This window comes from Amblyomma mixtum, chromosome 5, assembly GCF_055824585.1.
Source record: "Amblyomma mixtum isolate Tamu chromosome 5, ASM5582458v1, whole genome shotgun sequence".
In the NCBI taxonomy this organism is placed as follows: Eukaryota; Metazoa; Arthropoda; class Arachnida; order Ixodida; family Ixodidae; genus Amblyomma; species Amblyomma mixtum.
In genome coordinates, this window is record NC_143016.1 from 865,440 (window position 1) to 888,802 (window position 23,363).

The 23,363-nt window shown below is 51.7% G+C and overlaps 1 protein-coding gene across 2 annotated transcripts; it reads left to right on the plus strand.

Moving 5' to 3' along the window:
* Positions 1 to 7,086: 7,086 nt before the first annotated feature.
* Positions 7,087 to 22,492, plus strand: LOC149341083 (cryptochrome-1-like). 2 transcript variants are annotated; one of them, XM_089542938.1, is made up of 10 exons: positions 7,087 to 7,809; positions 7,899 to 8,007; positions 12,994 to 13,309; positions 14,288 to 14,376; positions 14,490 to 14,630; positions 14,723 to 14,890; positions 15,005 to 15,297; positions 16,012 to 16,217; positions 19,582 to 19,679; positions 22,249 to 22,492. In XM_089542938.1, exons 1-10 carry the CDS (start codon positions 7,598 to 7,600, stop codon positions 22,285 to 22,287), a joined length of 1,671 nt encoding a protein of 556 aa, XP_089399064.1. In that variant the 5' UTR covers positions 7,087 to 7,597; the 3' UTR covers positions 22,288 to 22,492. The 2 variants fall into 2 exon arrangements, with proteins under 2 accessions (XP_089399064.1, XP_089399065.1); XM_089542939.1 differs by having other exon boundaries at positions 14,756 to 14,890.
* The last annotated feature ends 871 nt before the right edge of the window (positions 22,493 to 23,363 follow it).

Sequence of the window (23,363 nt, forward strand, 5' to 3'; positions counted from 1 at the left end):
ATGGAAGGAGAGGAGGCTCGCTCAAAGAGAGGTAGAGAGTGTTTGCTACCAGGGGGTGGTCACAGGCCCTTTAAGCGAATTCGGGCAGGCTAAGCACCGGCGGAAGCAGCGGCAACGGCGGGTGGTGGTGAAAACATTTATTCAGAACGGACAGGAGGTGTTTGGATCAGCCCGTAAGGGACCGATCCTTACAAACACTAGGTGGAGGTCCCTAGTTTGGGACCTCAGTGGCGGTAGCCGCCGCCCGGGCGCGCCCGACTAAGGCTTGTTGGGCCTGTAAGTCGTGGCAGCCGAGCAGGGTCGCCTCCCAGTCCTCCCGGGTTGGGTTGGGGATAGGGGGAATGGCCGGGTTGGAGGGGCAGGCCCACACCATGTGATAGGTGTCCGAAGACACCGCACTACAGTGAGGGCAGTTGCCGCTAAAGGAGGGGTCGAAATGTTTTAGGGCTGCCGGGCACAGCAATGTATTGGTGAAGAGGCGGAGAAGGAGCCGCTCATCCGCCTTCTTGAGGCCTTTACAGGGGCTAGGGTAAAGGCGATGGCTATCTTGATAGTAGGTTGCGATATTTTTGAACGTATAGACCGGATTAAAATCGGGTTCCTGATCAGGTGGGGAGGAGAAAACAGCCCGGTGAGAGAGCGCGCGGGCGGCTGCGTCTGCTGCCTCGTTTCCTGCCAACCCCTGATGAGCAGGGGCCCATATGAGGTAACGGTGAGCGGGGTCCGTATCCCGTATGCAATTTTGGTATATTCGATAGGCTAGGAAGGGAGTGCAGCCTTGTTCGACGTTCCGACAGGCCCCTCGCGAGTCGGTGATTATGTATTTTGAATTGGAATGTGAGGCCGCGAGAGCAATCGCGACCTCTTCTGCTTGTGTTGCACTGCGGGCTCTGAAAGTGAGGCCGTTAACTGTGTTGCTGTTGTGAACTACCGCGGCCGTGTACCATCTCCCGTGGTGAGGGCCGGAGGCGTCCACGTAGTATACACCTGTTTTGTTGCCATAATATCGGGCTAGCGCTTCCGCTCGTGCCAGGCGCCGACCATTATGGTCTTCATGTGACATGTTTGCTGGAAGAGGCCGCACGTGGAGGGCACGTCTCCACAGTTCCGGGGTGCGAAACCTGTCTTCCATTGGAGGGGTGTGTTGGATATGGAGTCGAGCAAGAAGGCGGCGACCCGACTCCGTGAGCGGCAAGCGCGTGTACTGGTTTGTAAGGTGCGCCTTCCGGAGCTCCCGGAAAGTATTCACCACCCCAAGGGCCATAAGCCGGCTGTTTGAAGTAGTGATGGGGAGGTCAAGGGCACGTTTAACAATTTTGCGAAGGATGACCTCAAGGGCGTCCTCCTCTTGTTTCCGTAGGTGGAGATAAGGAGTCGAATAGAGAATTCGACTAGTTACGAAGGCGTTTGCCAGCCTCAAGGCATCCTTACTTCGTAACCCTCCGCGTTTGTTGGAAACCCGGCGGACCATGCGGCCCACCTGGTCCCCCACCTTACGGAGTTTGGCCAATGTAGTGTCTGGCCGCCTGTGTTTGTGGATGTAGAGTCCGAGTACCCGTATCTCACTACTTTCGCGTATGGGACCACTCTCAAGAAAAAGAGATATTTTAGTTGTGCACTTCTGTGAGGGGCTGAGGTGCACAAATTCCGATTTTTGAGGGGAACATTGAAGACCGCAGCGGCGGGCGTAGCGGTCTACTATCGTCGCCGCTGTTTGCAGGCTGGTTTGAATGTCCCCTGTGCTGCCCTGCGTGGCCTACAGAGTGATGTCATCGGCGTACAGGGCGTGCTGCACGCCGGCGACACCACCCAGCTGGGCCGGCAGGTGCATCATGGCCAGATTGAAGAGCAGCGGGGAAAGTACCGCGCCTTGAGGGGTTTCCCGAGTGTCGAGTAGGTAAGGACCATGGTCTCTATCTTGAATTCGAATGTAGGATTGACGATCCATTAAAAATTGGCTTATGTATCGGAATGTGTTGAGGCCACAGTCGGTGTGACTTAGGTTAGTGAGTATGATCTCATGTGTTACATTGTCAAATGCCCCTTTAAGATCCAAGGCGAGTACTACCCGGTCATTATGGGGGCATTCGAGGGGGTCAAGGACTTCCCGATTGAGTTGCAGGAGGACATCCTGTGCGGATCTGTGTGGGTGGAATCCGAACATGGTGCTCGCAAAGACATGTTTGCGTTCAAGATATGTAGATAACCGATCCCGCACCATCGTCTCCATTAGTTTGCCCACACATGAGGTGAGAGAGATGGGGCGGAGGTTATCTGTGTTAATTGGTTTGCCAGCTTTAGGAATAAAAGTGACCAAAGCTCTTTTCCATTCGATTGGCAGGGGGGTGTCCCCGCGCCAAATCGCATTGACGTATTCCAGGAGGGACTGGTATGCCAAGTCGGGCAGGTTCGTCAAAAGATTGACGGTGACCTTATCCCGTCCTGGCGCAGTGCCCCGTTTCATTTTGGCGAGAGCCGCCCGCAGATCATGGAGCTGGAAAGGTTGATACAGCTCCGTGTTCTCTCTGCCTGCATGAGAGTACGCAGATCCACGGGGGTCTTGGGCTGTACACAGATACTGGTCCCGAAGTTTCTGTGCCAGTTGAGTCGTGTTGCCAGGGAAAGCGTGCATGGCTCGCTGCAAATGTTTTTGTGTTTCGGTTCGTGTTTGGGTTGGGTCGATTAGGGCTCGAAAGAGACGCCACGTGTTTCGGCTGGACATTTGTCGCGCGGCCGTGTTGCATCTATCTACCCAGTTGGAGTCGGCGAGTTGGGCCGCATACTCTGCCGCTTTCTGGGTAAGCTCGGCAATTCGAGCTTTAAGCTTTCTATTGTGTTTCTGGCGTCGCCAACGGCGGACGAGGCTGCGACGGGCTTCCCAGAGGTGTAGAAGGTGGTTATCCACGTCCGTGACCGCCTCTGAGAGCTGGATGTGTGTTTCATGCGAGGAAAGGTGTGCCAGCAGCTCTTGGGACCATGCTGTGTAGCCTTGCGCGGAAATGGGTGTATTATCAAGTGAGTTAAAATTTTGCCTGAATTTCGTCCAATCTGGGATACGGGCTTGTGTTCTGAGACGCTTGAGGGGGCTTGTGCGTAGTGTAGTGTTAATGATGCAGTGGTCGCTACCGAGGGTCTCCTCGGTGTTGAGCCAGTCTGCGTGTCGTATGTTGCGAGTGAAGGTTAAGTCCGGGCACGTATCCCGTGTCACAGAGTTTCCTAGCCGTGTTGGGTGGACGGGGTCCGTGTGGAGGGTGAGGCCCAACGTGGACGCAAGCTCCGCCAGCCTACGTCCGCGCGACTCCTCCTTGCGATACCCCCACAGCTGACTGGGAGCGTTAAAATCGCCCACAATCAGCAGGGGATCGCGGCCCGCTACTCTTGGCGCGCGGCTAAAGAGGTCCGCAAAAGTCACTCGCTTGAGTTTGGGAGAGCAGTACACGTTGAGTATATGCAACGGCGGGTCCCTGCGGCGGAGTGGTAGGATAGTCACCATTACATAGGAATACTCGAGCTTGAGGTCGAGATCCACTAAGTTGGCTGTGTAGGCTTTGTGAACGAGAAGACATGACGCGGGATCCTGTTGGAACGTCGTGTAATTTGAAAGTGTGGCGCCCAGGCCTGGCTCCTGGAGGGCAACCACGGCTGGTAGGGACTCGAAGGTTTCAAGGTAGAGGCGGAAATTGGCCCGCTTAGTACGGTTTTTAAAGCCTCTACAGTTCCATTGTGTTATGGAAGTTGATATAGCCGAATTGGAGATGGCGGAACTCCTTTGATTAAGGTGTCTCGCCGTGATTTAAAATTCTTGGGGGGGAGGAGGAGGGATTGGCTGCCCCAGAGCCAGCTACTTGCGCCATCAAGGGGGTGATGATGGAAGGAGCGGGGCAGCTGTCCTCATTGTCCGAATCAATAATCAGACGGTTGAATTTTGAAGGACGGGATACGTCCCTAATGGGCCCCGTCCGACGGAGGAGACGAGGGTTGTCCAAGATGTGTTTTGATACTACCGCGGGGACGGCAGATTTGACCTTGGTCAAGATTTGGTCCATGGCGGTCTCGATCATAGATCGTAATTTAGAGGTTAAGCGCTCCTCCATCGAGGAAAAGGCTGTCACGAGGGCAGGCGAGATCTCCGCGTCGCTCTCCATTGCGTCCGAGTTCTGCGGGCTCGGAGCGGCGGACGCCAATTTTGATTCTAAATTTTGAATTTTGTTGAGCAAAAGCTCATTCTGTGCCCGGAGCACGTCGATCTGTTTTTTGTATTCCGCATCGAGTGCGGAGACGGTAACTGGGGAGGAGGGGTAATGGGAGGAGGAGGAGGAGGAGGAGGAAGCGATCTCAGCCAATACCTCCTTAAGTCTTTCTAGGAGGTATTGTCTCAGCCCAGCTGCTCACCTGTTGTTTGCCGTGTTGAGACGCTGATGCCCGGGCGCCGGCAGCGCCATTTGTCTTGAGCGCCGGGAAGTGGCCAGCGTCCCTGCCGCTGGGCGGTGGCGGTGGGGGCGTAGTCTTGTTCCCGGGTGGTGAATTAACCGAGGATGATGATGATGACGTTTTGTTGTCGATGCCGTCAGCTCCACGCGGCGTTCCGCCACCGGCACCTGAATTGGGATGACTTGCCTGCCGGCCAGGTCGCTGTTTTCCAGGGAGCTCTGGGCTTGCGGCCGGGCACCTTGAGCTGCCTGAATTTCCCCGTGCAGTCCCGGGAGTTGGTGGCGTGGGCTTGCCCACAGACTGCACAGGACGGTGTGCACTCATGCGGTGTCTTCACCCCGTCGATGGTCGACACCGCACTGCCACAAAGGCCACACTTTTGATCCGGGCAGGGGCATGTGTCCGCTCGGTGTCCCACGGTACCGCACCGCACGCAGGCCGGGATCGTTTTCTTATATGCACGCACAAGGGTGACTTCTGAGTTGTAATGAAAGTATCGCGGCACCACTTTGCCCACGAAGGTGAGCACCGCGACGTCTGATTTTCCAAGCTTGCGGATATCGGCAAGCTCTCCAGCACGCCACTGGATCTTGTTTTGCAGGGACTCACTGGTCTCGTGCTTGGCCACGGTGATGACACCGCGGCACACGTCACCAGTGAGCTTCAACTGGCCGTACATAGAGAGCTGGCCTATCGATGTTGTTAGTTCGAAGTCCCGCAATAGCTTGTCTGCGACGTGCGGCTCTCGGGTGCCTGCCACGATCAGGTTTTGCTCCCCTGTGGGGAGCAGGCTGAGCGATGCTGCGGCCTTGGCGCCCAGGTAGGCCGCGAACGCTGCTCCCAGCTCACCATGTTGAAAGACATCCTTCAGAGCGACGGTCACCCGGGGCTTCAGGATGATAACGATGTCTTCGGGATGAAGCCGCGGCAGCGGCTTTGGTTTCCAAGCAGGTCCCTGGGGCCCACCGTGAAGCGCTGCAGCGCGCGCAGCAGCGTTGTGCCGTGTTGAGCGGCCTGGCGACGTGGCGTCCGCTTTCTTGGAAGCGTTCCGCTTGCGGGAGCGGCGTTCCACTAGCTTGAATAACTTCAAGTTCTCGATGGGCGCAGAGGCCGGGCTATCAGGCGCTGGATTTGCTGGAACCTCGGACCAGGCCATGGCGTCCGGGTCGTAGCCACGTTGTAGGTTTGGCGAAGCCATCTTGCCGCGGGTGGGCGACTCACTCACGGCCGGGCGCCGCCGTAGGCGTTAGGCCTAGCGCCGCCGCCACGATACCCAAGTGAAGATCAGCCCTAAAAGGCCTAAATTTTGCCCCACCTGTGTGCGAGAGGTATGCACAGGTAGCTGACGACTTCGGGAAGCCAGACGCGCTGTGTTGACGGGGTTGCGGTCGAAGATACGTCGCGCGCCTGCGGCGCTCCGTTTTTCCTCTCCTAGCGAGCGCCCTCACACGGCGGGCCCGCAACGGCGGCGGCGTCCAGTGGCCGAGTCTACCCTCGGGTCGCCGGACGACGGAGTGGTGCTCACAAGGTCAAGCTGTTGCTGTTAATCGTAAGACGGTTGTGTCCTCGACAGAGGTCTCGTGCTTCGGACATCCGGCGGGGGTCACCTGATGGGAGGGAACGAGCAGAAGACTAGCCGCTGTGATCAAAGCGACACATCAATGTTTGATGACTCTGTCTCTTCCCCTTCCCATCTTCCGAGCTGAGAGAGAGCCAGCACCGCCCCTGCCGTGGGTGGTACCACCAAAGTCCACAACTGCCCATCCGATTGGACACGTTCATCGAACTTTATTCCCCAGTCAGGGATCTGGGGAATACGAAACTTATTTAACGGGATGTTTTTTTTGTGACCAGAGCACTCCCTTCTCGACTGTAAATATGTAAAATAAACCTTCTGTACAATTTCCTCCTTAATGGAGTTCGCTATCGTCCTTCCGAGCCGGGATCTGCGGCCCTGAACTACCCACTCAACTCAAGGGCCCCTCCGTCCTCAAAAGCGGTACTCGGCTCTCCGGCTCCCCCCTGACCTAACAAGTCCCAGATGCGGGTATATACAAAGCCGCCGTCAGCAGAAGCCGAGCTGGTTGGGGGCGATAAAAAGAAGTAAATCAGACAGTCTACGAGAGAATTAAGGCTCCAGAACGTCCCCTAGCGAAAGGCCATCACCCTCCAGCTACAGACCCTGCATGTATAGTGGTCCATGCGCACAGCTAAATGCGGCACAGTGTGCCGCAATGTTTAACGGTGGACGCTTTCCATTTGAATAGAATGGTATCTTCGCTTGCGTTCCTGACCAACGAAAGGCGGATTAATTGAAGACAGTTTGATTTTCGGAAACCTTTCCATCGGAACAGTGCTTTCGCAATAACAGTGGGGCCCCTTCTACTTCATTATAACGAAGTTCGCCTGTATTTGCTCCGAGCGGAACTGTTGCTCAACCTGTAAAAGCTTTTAGGTTGGATAGTTAATCACAAATTCGAAACAGAGGATATATTTTCCCTATATCGTTTTTGTGGTGTCCCTTTGGGAGCTTCTGGAAGTTGAACGGTCGCTAATACCACCGATCAACTGTCCACCATTGCAGAACCCGACCATAGTGCCACAAACAGCATTTGCGCACAGCCATTCGCACGGAGTGCAGCGTTCCAAGCGCGCGGCTGATGCTGCAGTGACGCCTTTCCGTGCGTATCGATTCGGCGGAATGCCCGAACCTGTCGTCGGCCGTTATGCAACCTAAACCGGAGGCGGGGAAAGAGCCCCCTGCACCAACGACGGCGTCGAGGACGCGGATGCGCCGCACCGTTGGCGGGGAGCAACAACGCGCAGCACGCCGTTCACAACGTGACCGTCCGCGAGGCTGTTCACGTGACGCCGGCTGCGCCCTCCAATAGCGACGCGCCGGGTCACGTTGAGGGCGTCGTGCTGCCGTCGACCAGCGCGCGCCTGCCGTTGTGTGTGCGTCTAAGCATCCGCGGCCGAAGAGGAACGATGAGGGTCCACGACGCGCGGCAACCCACGGTGACGACCACCACCGGTTGAGCCAGCCCGGTCGCCGCTTGCTTGCTGGTGAGAAGACGTGCGCCAAGTTTCGCCGGTGCCCGTTGCTTGTTCCAGCCGACACCGATGAACGGTGGTAGCGGATCCACGCGTCCGTAGCGCGGGCGCCATGTCGCACGCGCCGCAGCCGCACCACCAGCAGGCGACGTCCGGAGGCAATGCCGGTGAGAGACACGTGGTGCACTGGTTCCGCAAGGGGCTGCGCCTGCACGACCAGCCGGCGCTCAGGCTGGGGCTCCAGGGAGCGCGCACGTGCCGCTGCATCTACATCTTGGACCCGTGGTTCGCCGGCTCCTCCAACGCGGGCCTCAACAAGTGGAGGTGAGCAGGCGCCCGCTATGGCGCCCCCCAAGTTCTGTACCAGAGCGAGCAGGCCCACACGGCACCAACATGGCGTGCGCTGCGCGCAGGTTCCTCCTGCAAAGCCTCGAGGACCTGGATGCCCGGCTTCGCAAGCTCAATTCGCGGCTCTTCGTCATCCGTGGACAGCCGGCCGACGTGTTCCCTAAACTGTTCAAGGTACAAACTGAGGGATGCGCCTAACTGCATCAGTGACCTGTTACCGTCGTATAACCCATCATTCCGCGCGATCTTGAACGGATTTCGTGCCTCGCGTCATCCAGGTTGCCCCGAGGTGATCACGTCGGCAATTTCCCCATAAGCTTAAGGCAGCTAGTGAGGACTGCTTCGTATATATGTTGCCGAGTTCCACGGTGGCGCAAACGCGTTCCATGGTCCTGTTACCTAACCCAGCCATGCATGGCCGCGGAGTGTCTGTTTGGCCTTGAATATCAGATTCGTTCAATGCCGTTTACTCTACTCAGCTATGTGGTGTCGTGAAAGCTATCTTTATGGACGTCAGTCTGTCGTGCGGTGGCGCGAACCTCTTTGTTCGGAAGAATGGCCAGGAGCATACGAGGCGTGCCATCAGTGCATTACGTGCGTGTGTGTGGCACACGAGTTATGTCGTGCTTATTGCTGTGGGAAAGGCGGCGGCAGTAACAAGAAAATTATTTGCGGTGCCGAGATAGCTGTGCATTGTATCGTGATCACGCAACGCAGCCAGACGTTGGTGTCGGGCCACGTAACAGGCACAACCGCTGGATCGTGTTTAAGATGCATGTAATCAGATTTGTCAGCATGTATGCCACTTGTCTTAGCATATCGGTTCAGAAGAGGAGAAAAAAAAAATAAAACGTGCCGCGTTTGGTTTGTCTCTCCTCCCGCCAATATGCCATTCTCTGTGGTTTTTGGCCAATGCAATGCCACATTGCGCAATTTTTCGCGGCAAAAGCAAGCACGAGTGATTTCAGACAGCATAGAGCAGCATTAAACGGGACAGCAGGGTTGCACACGTGGTACCTGCAATTCTCGGGCGAACATCGAACATGCGTCAAGATATATATATATATATATATATATATATATATATATATATATATATATATATATATAAACGAATGTTTAGATCACCTAATCGATACTATAGCCGTCGCCTTGACGCGCGCTTAACCGAAGGTTGGAGCTGCTGTCTTGTTTCGTAAGGTTCATTCAGAGCGCGCAATAGAAAATAAAAATAAAAGAAGTTCTTAAAATAACGCATTATTTGCGGACAGTGGCGCCATGAAGCCGCATTCACTGTGTTCTCCCCTGGAAAGGTGCCGGTTTATCGGTGTGCAGGTGGCGCGTCCTTGAAGTGTGGAGCTCTTGTTTGATCACCTGCAGCGCCGTCAAGGCGATTGAAGAGGGAAGCACGGGCACATGCTACACAAACCGCGGGGGAAAAAAAAAAGTTAAGGAAAACATTGAAACGACGATCGTGAAACCTAACTCGAAAAAGCTGCGACAGCAGTGGGATTAGCCCTCCTTGATCACTTTTATGCTTTCCCTTTGCTGAATGCTTCTATACTAAGCAGAGGCTTCACACACTCGACAGAATGTTTTGTGGTGGGGAGGGTGAAGGTAGGTGTCGATGGATGGCGCCCCTGGAGGGTGGAGATGAGGTGGGGAGGTGGATCGAGGGTGGCAGTGGGTGGGATGGGGAGGCGGCTGGTGACTCTGGAGGGCAGCTGGCTTTACTCTGAATTCGATTTCGCCGTAGCTTTTTCGTTCCGCTGATCCGTGAGCGTCTGGTGGGTGGATCGAGCTTCACACAGAATACGCCGCCATTTTCGCCAAGTGCCACTGGTAGTGCTATCGCAGCAAAACATTGATGACGTAGGTCACGCCCATACTATACTCGAACGAAGAAAGGGTACGTGAGAAGGCAAATCCTCTCAGCAGAAGCAACAATAACACTGCTTAGACCAATTCCGATATTGGCAGGTAAGAACGATTTACATGCATAGGTTGAGATGTTGTCCGACAAGTGATTACATTCAGTAATGGAAGAAACTTGGGCGTACACTTAAGTTCACCTTAAGAGGATGCCGCGATAGCGTTAGAGTCCCTACGGTCGCCTGGAAGCGCCTGGCGCACCCTACTGCAGATATCGACACGCTTGTTACCGTCGCATACTGCTTTATCGCACATCATCGCCCATATGGTGACGCTAACTAGCGACCTTAAACTAAGTGTTCCTGTAATGTAATTCGCCTACTGTGCGGTGTGTGGTGACCGTATAAGGCCTCCAGTTATCATACTGAACGAACGTTCCTCAGTGGTGTATAGAGGTAGCTGGTTCGACTCGCGACGCAAAGGACAGCAGTTCCATTCCGCTTGACCACATTTTTTTTTCTTTTCCGCGGAACTGCGTTTCTACGTCACTACGCTCTCGATCAATCAGGATTTTCCAGTCACGCCGATGCCGGCTGGGTGTTCCACCGAGCGCGACCTTTCAAGCTGTTGCTTAATAGTTTTGTTCTTAGTTTCTTCTCTCTACTCTCATTTTGAATCCTGGCTCTGTGTTGAACCACGTTTTCTTTATCGGCACCCGTGAGCCAATTCTGAGCATTAAAGGTGCACTGAAGAGGAATCTGAACACGTCTTTTTGCCGCGGGAATTCGATCTACACGTTCCCAGCGTTCTTAGAAACTGCGATCTACTGCCCTGTGCGGCCGATTTCCCTAATAAAATCGGACAAACGTCCGGCTCCTGCCTTTTTGTTTTTTTTAATTCCCCGCATACGGTGGGAGGAGTCGACCAACGCATTGAGTGCCTTTCAGGCAGTCGCGTGGCGACTTTGCTTTCGCTTTTATTTTGTTTCTTTTAGGTTTCCGTGAATAAATAGGTCTAATCAGAGACTACATAGCTGCAAATTAGGTCCACGGAAATAAAAATACGCGTGAACTCTTTGCTTTAGCCGATCACTACGTATCACTCCGCCGATGGCAGAGCGGACTGGGTGGAAGGTTGGTCGATTCCTCCCACCTGTTTGCGGGGAATTCAAAAAAGAAAAAGCGGGAGCCCGACGTTAATCCGATTTAAATTACGAAAATCGGCCGCACAGAGCAATAATTCGAAGTTTCCAAGAACGCTTGGAACGTGTAGATCGAGTTCCAGCGGTAAAATACGAGTTCAGATTCCTCTTCAGTGCACCTTTAAATTATTATAACTCACCCAGCACGCAGCAGTAGCAGCGAGTTTACCTTATGCAAGATTATAGCGAAATAATTTTGCGATAATGAACGGCTAAGAAAGAACGCGGTACAAACCGGCCCGTTAGACATAAAAAACGCATCGTTTCGTGCTCTAAAAGTTCTAAAAAACTCATGGCCATTACACTGTTCTGTTCCGGCAGCTGAACTATTTCACGCAGCAGACATCGACAGCAAAGATGATCGTCGCAAAGATGTCAACGAAAATATTGGGCAAATCAGTGCCAGCGAGCCCGTGCTTGTCGACTGCTTTTTTTATTCCATCGGTGCTCAGCAGAGCAAACCGCTAAGTAAATTCTCGCGGAAAGTACGTGGCTCGAATATGTGCGCTGGCAAAGCTGCCACCAGCCGAATTTATTGTATTTGATCGCATTTTAGCAAAGGTCGACGACAGATATTTCCTTACCGAATACTTGTTACAATAAGTTTACAAGATATTTTGGGGCGAGGATGGCTTTAACATATGTGAAACAAACATAAATGTACGCCTTGAAGTCGGCCAATAAAAATGCCTCTGTCGTTTACGCGTCATTAAATGCAAGGCAGGTCACGCAAACCATTCAGTTGCTTAGTTAACATAACTATTCAGGCAAACATTCAAACAGAATTGCTGTAGCAGCGGTAGTTTCATAAATAACGAACAAGAATGGAGGAAAGCTAACTAAGTTCCAGCCACGTCGCGATTTCCTGCGAACGTTACCGAAGTTTGGGGACAGACTTACTCTTTCGTTAGGATCTCGCATCCTGTAAAACTGTATGCCGTAAACGGAGGTAGCGCTGCAGTCACGAAAAGTGTAGGACTGGACGCCGAAAGAGCAGACGCCTCTCACACTGCACTATGTTGCGATGCACGTTTGTATCGACCTGATTTCACCCACGTCTTTCCTGATGCTTATCCGCACGCGGAAGAATTCTGAATTTATAGGCGTGGAGATTGATCGGTATTGCGCGTAAGTTTCACTTCGCCGTGGCATCGTGACCTTTCGGGCAGAACAAGCTGTCGCTCACCTTCCGACAAGCTGGTTTCTCCACATTGCTCCGAAGACACAAGTGGAGCTCGCTTTCGGAGGGCGGGCTTGCAGTTTCACACCTTTGGTTCGTATTTCTAGGTACCGATTTTTCCTGTGTGTGTGTGGTTAAAGTTGGAGCGAAGACTGCCACAAAAAAGGGGTAGGAGGTGATTGGTTATGTAATGTTACTAAATGCGCCCACGCAACTGCAGTGGCAAAAGGGGTGCTGGCAGTTTAAATATATACCAGAATTGCGATACCTTAGTTAGCCTTAGTTGCTTTGGGACGTTAAACCTCAATAAACCAAACCAAACCAGAATTGCGATACTCGGCATTGAGCTATTACAGCGCAGCTGTCGCGGATTTTAACGACTGGATCAAGTTTTATTGTTACATACACATGTATTATTGAGATAACGAAAGTATTAAAGTGGCTTTCACAGCTGCAGCTTGTGGACGTTGGCGCTATACTACTGCTTCGGCAGCTTTTCACAGCTGGATCTAGGCTGCGCCGGTGCTTGGCGTCTGCGCGGGGGGCGCGCTTAGGTTTCCACGACGAGTATCGTAATCGTCCTACTAGTTTTTGTAGCTGCGCGGCAATGCGCATATGTTCTGCGCGTTTCCACCTGGCCACTGCATGCGCAGCAGGCACCCCGCTCGTCCGCGTCGTCAGTGCGCTTGCGTAGATTGCCTTGAGGGCGCCAGATGGCGCCAAGTACCCGGCAGCTGCGCGCGCGCATCTGAACCAATCAGCGCGTGCTCACTGGCGGCGGTATTCCGGTAACGGTAACACGGTACGCTAAGGGTGTCTAGTATGTCTCTGGATTCTAATAATAAATTTTGAAAGGACGTCAGGGGACCCCATCCAGCAACAGCTGATTCGCGCGCTGGCGACGCAGGAGTGGCGTGTGACGCATCTGACGTTCGAGCAGGACCCGGAGCCGTACGGCGCCATCCGCGACCAGAGCATCACGGCGCTGGCGCACGAGATGGGCGTGAGCGTGGTGTGCGAGCCGTCGCACACGCTCTACCCGCTCGAGCGCATCTTGGAGCGCCACGGGGGCAAGGCACCGCTCACGTATCGCCAGTTCCAGGGCGTGCTGGTCGCCATGGAGCCACCGCCGCAGCCTGTGACGGCGCCCGAGTCGCTGCCGCGCACACCCATCGACGACGACCACGACGAGCGCTTCGCCGTGCCTACGCTCGCCGAGCTAGGCGAGTGCACTCGCTGTTGCAACAACTGCACTTCGTTGCGTGTATGCTGGTGTCGTGGATATACCGCACTCATACCCGGATATATCGAACTGAAAGGGGATCGCGAAGTAGTTCAATATATCGATAATTCAATATTTAAAAAATGAAGATAAGCTTATCTGTAACCTAGAAGCAAGAGCGCATTTCACCCACGTTGTTGCAGCAAAATATGTCACCCGCCGGCGTGCTGGTAGTGCACGCGTACCGCTCGCCAGGCGGATACGCCTTACCTGTTGCTTCGCATCGAAGTCGCAACGGACGGTGCAATGGGGCTAGCCTCAGCTTGTCATAAGGTGTGTAATTCTGTTACCAGCACACTATAGAAAGAATAATCGCCCATTGAAGTTAAGCTACAGCTAGTTTCTGCAATATCTCCAGAAGCGAAGCGAGGGCCGCCAAAAGGCTCGTTATGTTGGCTTCGCCGCATGACAGCGATGTGGCGGGAAAATTAGTGCAAGAGATCGAAGACCTTCTTCACTCACACCCCATGCTCAACTCATCACGTGTTTTTACAGCGCTAGCACTGCCGGCAGGGGCCCAAGGCCGCGCAGCCGACCCGTCTCTGCGCGCCAAGTGATTGAAGAGCATATCGTTAGAACCACCCTTAAAAGAACTCAGCGCGCCGTTCGATATATCTAACGACGGGCGAAATTCGAGTTATATATAGAGCGTGACTTTCCTGTTCTCTTACACAGGCTTTTCAAAGGGATAATATGCGTGTTTGATATAGCCAATAATTCGAAATACCGGGGTTCAATATACCCGAACCCGACTTATTTTCGCATATAATTTACGCTACGCGTGGGTTTGCTAGCTCGCTTCGGAAGAACTACGTGATGTGATTTGCATAATGACGTCTTGAACAGAGTCGCAGTTACGTTTCGCTCAAGCCGTATTTATGCGCCGCGTTCGGACATCACGATGCGCTTCTCTTTGCAGGCTTCGACACGGACAACCTGAAGGACGCCGTGTGGCCTGGGGGTGAAACAGAAGCCCTGGCCCGACTAGAGCGCCACCTTGAACGCAAGGTGCGAAGACCCTCGCCCCGTCCCTTTCTCCCTTTTACTCCCAGAGGTCGTGCCTTACCGACGTCTCCAACGGACGCTATATCGAGGCACCCTAACGTCTCGCGCTGACGCAGGCGTGGGTGGCGAGCTTCGGCAGTCCCAAGATGACGCCCAAGTCTCTGCTAGCCAGCCAGACGGGGCTGAGTCCGTACCTGCGGTTCGGATGTCTCTCGGCCCGGCTCTTCTACCACCAGTTGGCCGACCTCTACCGAAAGGTAACGCGCACGCGCGGCCCAGCAAGTGTTTTTAAAGCCCTTTTGTGGTGATGGGCAGCCCTCCTGCAGAGAACGGCATCGTTCGCGCGCAGATCAAGAAGTCGAACCCGCCGCTGTCGCTTCAGGGCCAGCTGCTGTGGCGAGAGTTCTTCTACTGCGCCGCCACGCGCAACCCGAACTTCGACCGCATGCACAACAACCCAATCTGCGTGCAGATACCCTGGGACGTGAACGCTGAGGCGCTCGCCAAGTGGGCCAACGTGAGTCGCGTGCGTGCAGTCGTCGTCATTTAACCCGCGCTGGGCGGTGTCCGAGGGTGGCTTACACTGTTCGGGTTCACCACGAGGGCGCGCCCCTGTCTCCTCCTGGTGCAGGGACAGACGGGCTACCCGTGGATCGACGCCATCATGCGACAGTTACGCGAGGAGGGCTGGATCCACCACGTGGCAAGGCATGCGGTCGCCTGCTTTCTGACGCGCGGCGACCTCTGGCTCTCCTGGGAGGAAGGCATGAAGGTCTTCGACGAGCTGCTCCTGGACGCAGACTGGAGCGTCAACGCGGGCTCCTGGATGTGGCTCTCCTGCTCGTCCTTCTTCCAGCAGTTCTTTCACCTCTACTGCCCCGTGCGTTTCGGCCGCAAGGCGGACCCCTCGGGCGACTTCATACGGTATGTGCCCGTTCAGCGCACTGACGAAATTTTCGACGAGGTTGAGCGCACCAGTGAAAGCAAAAAAAAAAGAGTGAGAACTGCTTACTGGACTTGATACATATATTGTCGGAACTGGGAATGAAACTATAAACCGACAAAAAGAAGACGAAAGCTATAGCAGCGACTGTCATGTGCCATTAAGCCTGTGGACATCATCTTGTACAGGGTCGTCCACTCTTAGTGCAAACACGTGGCCGCACTCTTTAGAGGGCCACTGCGTGCGACACAGCCGCTCATCGCAGCAAAGTGGCGCAGGGGAAGACGGACCTCGACATGGTGCTTCACGTCATCTGCCACTTCGCTTCGATGCGCGGCCGTACCGGACGCAGCGGCCCTCCAAAGATAACCATGCGCTTGTGTGTTCGCAATAAGAGCAGACGCTGCACATCTTGCTTAGTGTTCAGTTCTTTGGCTTCAGTGGCTTCACACGCATGCCTCGTAGTGCGCGTTTCCAAAGCAGTCGCCTCTGCGACGTTCCGATGGAGAACAGTACTAAAGGATCATTTTAACAGTACAGTTCTACAGAGCTTCGCAGCCCAAGCAACGTGGTAGGAGCAGTAGCACCAACAATGGACACTGTGATGCTCTTACCGGTCACTTGCAAAGTTACGATTGCGCGTCACCGCCAAGCATACTGAGGCTGAACCCTGACCAGTGGTGGCGCGCGTGCAGGCGGTACCTGCCGATGCTGAAGCACTTCCCCAGCAAGTACATCCACGAGCCATGGACTGCGCCGGAGTCGGTGCAGGTGGCCGCACGATGCGTCGTGGGCCGTGACTACCCGCTGCCCATGGTCAACCACCAGGACGCCTCGCACGTCAACCTGCAGCGCATCCGACAGGTCTACCAGCAGCTCACACAGTGTGCAAAGACGCCAGGTATGCCAGCGGTCGAGTGGTACCGCTGCTGCTTTCCGCACAAAAAGATGCAGAGTGTGAGCGAAATGACTATGAACACAAAGATGCCTTTCCTGAAAACATTCGCTCTGTTCGGAAAGTTAGCGCGAGGCACAATGCGCGGGAAGTGCAAGGCGCACCTGCCTGATATCCCGCACCGCGGCTCGGCTTCTACGCTTCTGGCACCCCACCCGCCCTGTAACAGCTGGACCCCCGCACACACAGGCCTCCCCGGTAAAGGTCCCCTCCCTCACCCGAGATCTCACTTTCCGGGCTGGAGTTGGACCCCCTCCGCCATCCCGGGAGTGTCTTACCTTCAGATATATCCTTACCCACTACCGAGATACCCGGCGCGTTTACACACCGCCAGCTCCCTCTCTAACCCTAACCCGGGCCTCCCACTGGCGCCGACTCCAGACCCGTACTGCTCCCTACCCTATTCTTCTTCATGCCCGCTACCCCGATCAGTTTTCCTTTGCTCCTGTAAGCTCTGCAGGAAACCGGGAGACTTTATCCATATCCTTCTCACATGCCCTACCTTCCCACACCCTCCATCCCCAACCACGGCGCAGTCATACTGGGAGACTCTCCTGGCCAGCTCCGCTGCTGCTGACCAGCGCCGGATAATTACCGACGCCTTGAAGCAGGTAGCCCTCCAAGGACTGTCCTTTGCTCTTTGAGGGCAAGCCCCTAAGGGTTGCCTCATGCCACGTAAGGGGGTAGGGTTTGCCCCCTCTGCATTGCTTGGCAATAAATGTTTCCACCACCACCCACCTCTCGAAAAATGACTTGCCACCGTATCGCTACGATGACGGCACGATGCAGTGGCACCTGCAGGGTAGTTTTACAGCTAGGCCACATTTGCAGTTTACGCGGTGTAGGCATAACACGTATGACGTCACGTGTGGAGGCCTTGCCCAACACCCTGCCTTGCCCTGTTCGTCCCGTGGTTGGCTTCCCCGCGATACACCATCCCTAGCCTAGTTACCTTAACTAACAAGGGAGGGCGCCGGCGTCGAAGCGACACGGTCGGCGTGATTGCTGTGCGCGTGCGTGGCGCTCCACTCCGCCAGCGGTGCGAGGCCTCGTGGTGGGAACATTATCCTGCCAGCCCGTCCCGTCCGGCCTCGGAGTTCCTCCCTTGCCCTAGCGTGGGCGAACGCTCACTCGTAACGGTCCTGGTGTGTCGGACGTCCTCGATTCCTTAGCGTGTTTTGTGGTTAGCTGGCGTTATTGTTGTTATAGCAATAAATGCCTTGCTTGTGTCAGCAAGAGTGTCGTTCCTTTGTTCCCTCAGAAGGCGTGCGCTCGGTAGCGCGAGTGATCACGGGGTGCGGTCCCGGCGGTTCTGAATTATCTCTGCCACGGCTAAACGGGAAAAACTTATTTATCCCCCCTATTAAAATCCCACACACAACAACGCGCCAAGCTAACTGGTCAGAATGGAGTTGCGCCACGCATAACGCGCCATGCTGACTGGCCAGAATTTCGATCATTGATTAATCCGAACAGAATTAAGTCATCCTTGACGTCACAAGTTACCCCACTCCCTCACTGTGCGACTGTCAGGCCAGACACCTTACAGATGTTATGCCGTGGGTGACGCACACATACCACACCCACTGCCCACCTCCACACTCCATGGCTGTTTACTACGCCAGCTGCTCCAACACACCCAACAAAGGCAGTCACTAAGCTTACCTGTGGCGCTAATGTGAGTGTAGCGGCACAAATGCATCTGACATCCCATACCCCCACTCAGGATTACTAAACACTCTGACCTTTTACACAAACCCAGCTGTCCCTGAAATTCGCATTACCACAAGAGTGACCGCCCGGTCAATGTTAAGGCGAATGTTCCCGGGCAAAACATGTTTGTTGTTGTCGTCCGAGCAGCCAAGCGTGACTGGGAGGAGTGGGCAAGACGGGCACCCCGCACAGGGGTGCGGCTACGTGATCTCCCCATACACATAATCCATGCCTTGAGCTCGCTTTTCAAACAAGCAAAGCGAAGGTTCCTAGGGAAGGCATGGCTGTGTTTGTAGTCATTTCGTGTCAGTGCAGCTGAGCATGACCAAGGGGAGTGGAAGGGGTAAGAGGGAAGGTAGGCACCCCGCATGGGCTGCTTCTTTCCACATACAATCATTATTGCATGCTAGCTGGTGACGACTTGCTGCAATACCACTTGTGTAATTGGTGTCGTTTTTTTTCGTTACAGGTAGGTAGTAATAATAGCCATCTATTTTCCAAGAATAGGCTGCAATTTCAAGCCCGCATTAGCTGTAGGAAGGCTTGTTATTGCATCACCTGATAGGTGACTGTACGACATAAGAAGTAGACATAAGTTTGAAACGAGACAGTTTTACTTCTTCGCGAGTGTTAAGTGAAAACATTTCATCAAGAAGCTTGCTAAGAATTAGTGGAGCATAAGAGGGCAGTCATGTTCACCATGTTTAGTCTGAACTCTTGGCAATAGAAACCGTTTGCGTGGTAGGAAATGATGGGTAGGTGTGTAAGGAATACAAGATATATTCTTTGGGCCATATGTATTTTATTACAACGGTTTCAGTAAAGACCAAGTCAAGGTTGGCATTGTTCTGTGCATGGCACATTATCGTGACCGTATATGCAGTTTCAAAGTGTTAAGACCAACAGACAAAAATTATTGGCACACCTTCCATTGCTTTTATTGAGATAGCGCTGTCAGCCCATACTGCTGTGGTGCTGTGCCCACAAAGCCAGAAGGACTGCATGTGGCCATTTTGTAATGCACTGTTGTACTTTCCACATTGCCTAACGATGCCTGAAGAGAGTGCAGCACAATTCAGAAATGTGTATTTCATTAAAAAGACAGGTCTTCTAATCAAACATCTCAAATCTGACAATGGTACACATGGCAACACATTTCTGCTTCCTTTTGAGTTCAATATTTTACTCTTTCTTACCTTACAGTGGCAACAATGCTAGAAGCTAACAGAAACATCATAGCCTGTAAATGAAGAGTTGGAACAATGCACCACTCGTTTCTGCGGCCAGCCACTGCCTGCCTGACTACTGAACATGGTGGATATGCATAGATGGCAGCAGGTTTTTCATTACATCCAGAGCCAGGGGCTTCAGAAAGGCAAACCATGCTAGTGTATTTGTGAAAACGAACAACATTTTTTCAAGTGTGCCTACCTTCCCTAGGCTGCTGAGAGAAATGAAAAGGAGGGAGGCGGGAAGGGGCTTCCAGTGCCATGTGTATGTGGCAACAAATAGTTGTGCAGAACTCAGTGATCAGATTCTATCTAAGTAGCATGTTTCAGTAGCCTACTATCAACACCTGTGACTAATGTGCATGCAGGTTTGTTCCCCAGCCTGCCTTCAGCCTCGCCCACAGAGTGTAACAAGCAGAACAACAACTTTATTGACGACCTCAAGCTCAGGGCGAAAAATTCCATGGTATGTTTCCATATTTTCACTTTACTATGCCGTGCCAAGGGACAATTAAAAGAGTATAGATACCAAATTTTTGCTGCCGTGTTTTCTTCATTAAAATGATGCATCAGACAACAGTATTTATGAATTACCCCATGGTATTCCTGCACAACTGCTCAAAAATTTATAATCGAATTTCTTCTTGATGCCGTTTCGATTTCAGTTTCATCAACTGAAAGATGGATGCAACATGCAAGGTCTGTTATGGTCACTCAAGGCATGGAAGAAACTGCAATATAATAGCTGAGACAGTTTCATTTCACTACAGCTTTAGAGCTAGAATGACAAGTAACGTATCAGCTGTAGTTTTTTTCACACCTCATGAGGACTAAGCACAACTTACACATCACTGCCATCGTTCGGTTAATGAAACCAAAACAGCATCAAGAAGAAATTCAGTTATCAGTTACCGTATTTACTTGTGTAATTTGCGCACCCCTAATTTATTATCCAGGTTTATAAAACAAAAAAAACTTTTACTCACACATTTCACTCTCCCTGCTGCGGCACACCACCAGAATGCATGCAAGAGCGCATGGCGGGCTTGGGAAGATCGGCGCAAGGCAGGCTTGGGAAGCACATCCTTCCCTTAGGAATTCAAAGGTCATAACATGCGATATACCGTATAAGTCGGCCTTTCTTTTGACAAATAGGACTATGCGAAATTGTCGGGTCAACATATAAGCGGCGCTGACCTATACGCGGGGCCTAACATAGTTTTGCCTGAGCTATGGGTAGTGCGTGCCCCATGCTGGTGCCAATTCCTTGCAGGATACATGGAGCTCCATGTGTAAAAAAAAAAGTTTTTAATTTGTTTTTAAATTGGTTTTGGTAAAAAAAAGAAACGAATTGTGCGTTGTTTACCTGGCTCGTTCGTGCTGGCAGTCATTTTCCCAAAAGAACAGTTGAGACAGCAAACCAAGCGAACTTCCGTAACTTCTGGCGCGTGCTAGAATCGAAACTACTGAACAGTTTGCTGTTCGGTTCGCCGCTAGTCAGCCGCGTCACAGTGAGAGCGCCGTTTTATTGCCTTCCATTTCCATTTGCCTCCGACTGCTGGTTTTGCGAATGTAGTGTTGCACGTTTATTGCTTTGAGCTGCGCATGCTCCATCATGCCATCCCGTGGGGAACTACATAATGTAGGTTGGCAGGTTTGTGTCGACTTATATTTGGAGCCAACTTTTTTTTTCTTTGCCTGTGAGGGATGTGAGTTAGTGGGGTTGATGCAGAGGTGGCAATATATGGAACACAATGCGCGCATAACCTTTGTATAATTCTTTACGACGTGTTCGCAAATTTTCTCGTAAATTGCACACAGCTTTTTTGAAACCTCAATTTAAAAAAAAAAGTGCGCAAATTACGCAAATATGACACAGAGATCTATGCATTCTTATGCATCATTACAGATAAGAAAATGTGCACCCAAAATTACATGTCTATAGTCCTTTAAGCAATACAGCCTGGGAAGGCCTGATTGAACAAAACTGAGCTGGCATGCGCGTGCAGAGTCACTAGAGCAATGTGTTAACAGCCTTTGTTACTTCTGTGAGGGTTCAAATGTGCACCACAAGGATGCACAGTAAAACGGACAAAGTTAACAGCAAACTGGATTGACCCTCTGTGACTTGACATATAAACCATTTAATGTGTATTAGTTTGCCATTACATGTCATAGTAATATTAGGTAACATGCAGTCATATCATTTAGCATACAGACGTAAACAGGCTAGAGCTTCCGTTAATCACAGCTGAGCTTTTTGCATGTAAAAGTGGCTTGCGTGACTGGCCAATGCCGTGGCAGCCACACTTATGGGTTCCATAAACAGCTAGCGCAGAGGCTGCGAACAGCAACACTGTTCTTGAGTGCAAACACACTTGTGGACTTTGTCCCCAATTAGCTGACATCAGCACCAGCTTCCATTATACTGCATAGTTTTAATGAGAGAGAAGTGGTGATGACAGGAGGCGCAAAGATATGCAGCAGTGCAAAGAACTTATGTAGCCAAAGCTGACCATACTGGACTGACTGTACAGTGCACGAGCATTAACCCTTTGCAGTCCGTAGTCGGGGCCATTCTCAACAATGCAACAAGGCTATTCCGGTCTGCTGTCGGGCACTACCCGATAAGCTTTTCTGTGGTTGAATTGCGCGCATTTTCCTAATGATGCGCAATCTTATAAACCATATGCTACCCAAAAATCACTGAAAGACTTGGGCACATAAAGAAACACCAAAAATAAACAATCCATTAATTTTTCTTGCACAGTCCTTTTTTCCTTCACAGTGCCTGAAAATGGCAAAATATTTTTGAACTAGAACGGCTGCAAAATGGGCAAAGTTTTGGACTGCAAAAGGTTAATACAATTTGCCATTCTGAGATGTTTAAAGCGAATAAAAACTTAATTCACTGTGAATTTGAATACATTCCTTAACTTGAAACCTGGAGACATTGCATGTCCTGATTAGGCTGTGGTAATCGTAATAAGCTGTTACCTGAAGGCAATTTTGCATTTTCTCTTTGTCACATACAGCAGAAGGATGAAGAAGAATCCATGGAAGGCGTGGTCTAGGCATCCATTCAGCAGCATAATGCTTTGTAGGAACCTGAATAGCTGGCACCGTGCTGCAAACGCTGGGGCTCAATGTGTGTGCTAGCTCGGGCACTCTTCTCTCTTCCAACGTGTGTAATCCACACGCCTTTGATGCAAGTACATTGTGTAACATATTTGTGGCAAATAAAAAATGCTACAGGAAGAAACTGACATATACCATGCACATACTGAATGTTTTTCTCCTCAATGTTTTTCTTAAACTGCAGACTCAAACTAGAGTAGCTAGACACACAAGTAGTTACACAACTTACAAGAGAACACTAGCTGAACTATCACCGTCACCGTTATGAAGTGCAACAAAATGTCAGACAACTTTGGCAAAAGCGTATGCACAGTCCTTTTGAGAAAGAATTTGATCAGTCCTATAATCAAACTTGTTACCGTTCCTGAGATTCCTGCGAAGTTAATGGTTCCTGATATTTTTATCATATTCCATATGACTGCCGAAGACCCAAAAAAAGGGAAGATTATTGTGGATGTTTTTAACCATTCAGGCATTTTAGAAGAAAACTGAATACTATGATGATGTATAAGCTGAATTGCACTATGTTGGAAGTCTACATTAAAATTTGTTCATGCATGAGATGGAAAGGAAGATAAACTTTGCTTTATGCAAGTTCAGGCATCACATTTTCACTTCTGATGTGCCAGTCTTCAGCAGCAGCAAGACATATAGCACTGACATATATTCGTAGATCTGCTTTGCATTTGAGTCTAAAGGCTCCTTTTTCACCCGACGTTCCTACAAGACCAACACAGAGCTTTCCATGCGGTACACTACAGTACCTTTTACTTTATCAATGAACAAAAAAATTTAACTGAAATTATGCTAATTACTTATTGTAGTATATCACAGACTTCACATTCATGGAGTTTCAACCATGTCTCTGAGGAAGGTGCATGGGATGCTTCATTCATTAAACTGTGACATTTAATATGCTAACAGGCTTTCTTGCCATGACTCAAGTTATTTTCTCTGCAGCAGCTTTTAACACACTTTCTATGATGCAAAACATACGAAAAAAAAAACGAAG

What these genes read in the sequence shown, in the direction of transcription:
- LOC149341083 (XM_089542938.1), top strand. Translation starts at nt 7,598, where the DNA reads ATGTCGCACGCGCCGCAGCCGCACCACCAGCAGGCGACGTCCGGAGGC. An exon ending in GCCTACGCTCGCCGAGCTAG is followed by an intron (nt 13,310 to 14,287) that starts GCGAGTGCACTC and finishes TTCTCTTTGCAG; the next exon opens with GCTTCGACACGGACAACCTG. An exon ending in ACAGTGTGCAAAGACGCCAG is followed by an intron (nt 16,218 to 19,581) that starts GTATGCCAGCGG and finishes ATGTGCATGCAG; the next exon opens with GTTTGTTCCCCAGCCTGCCT.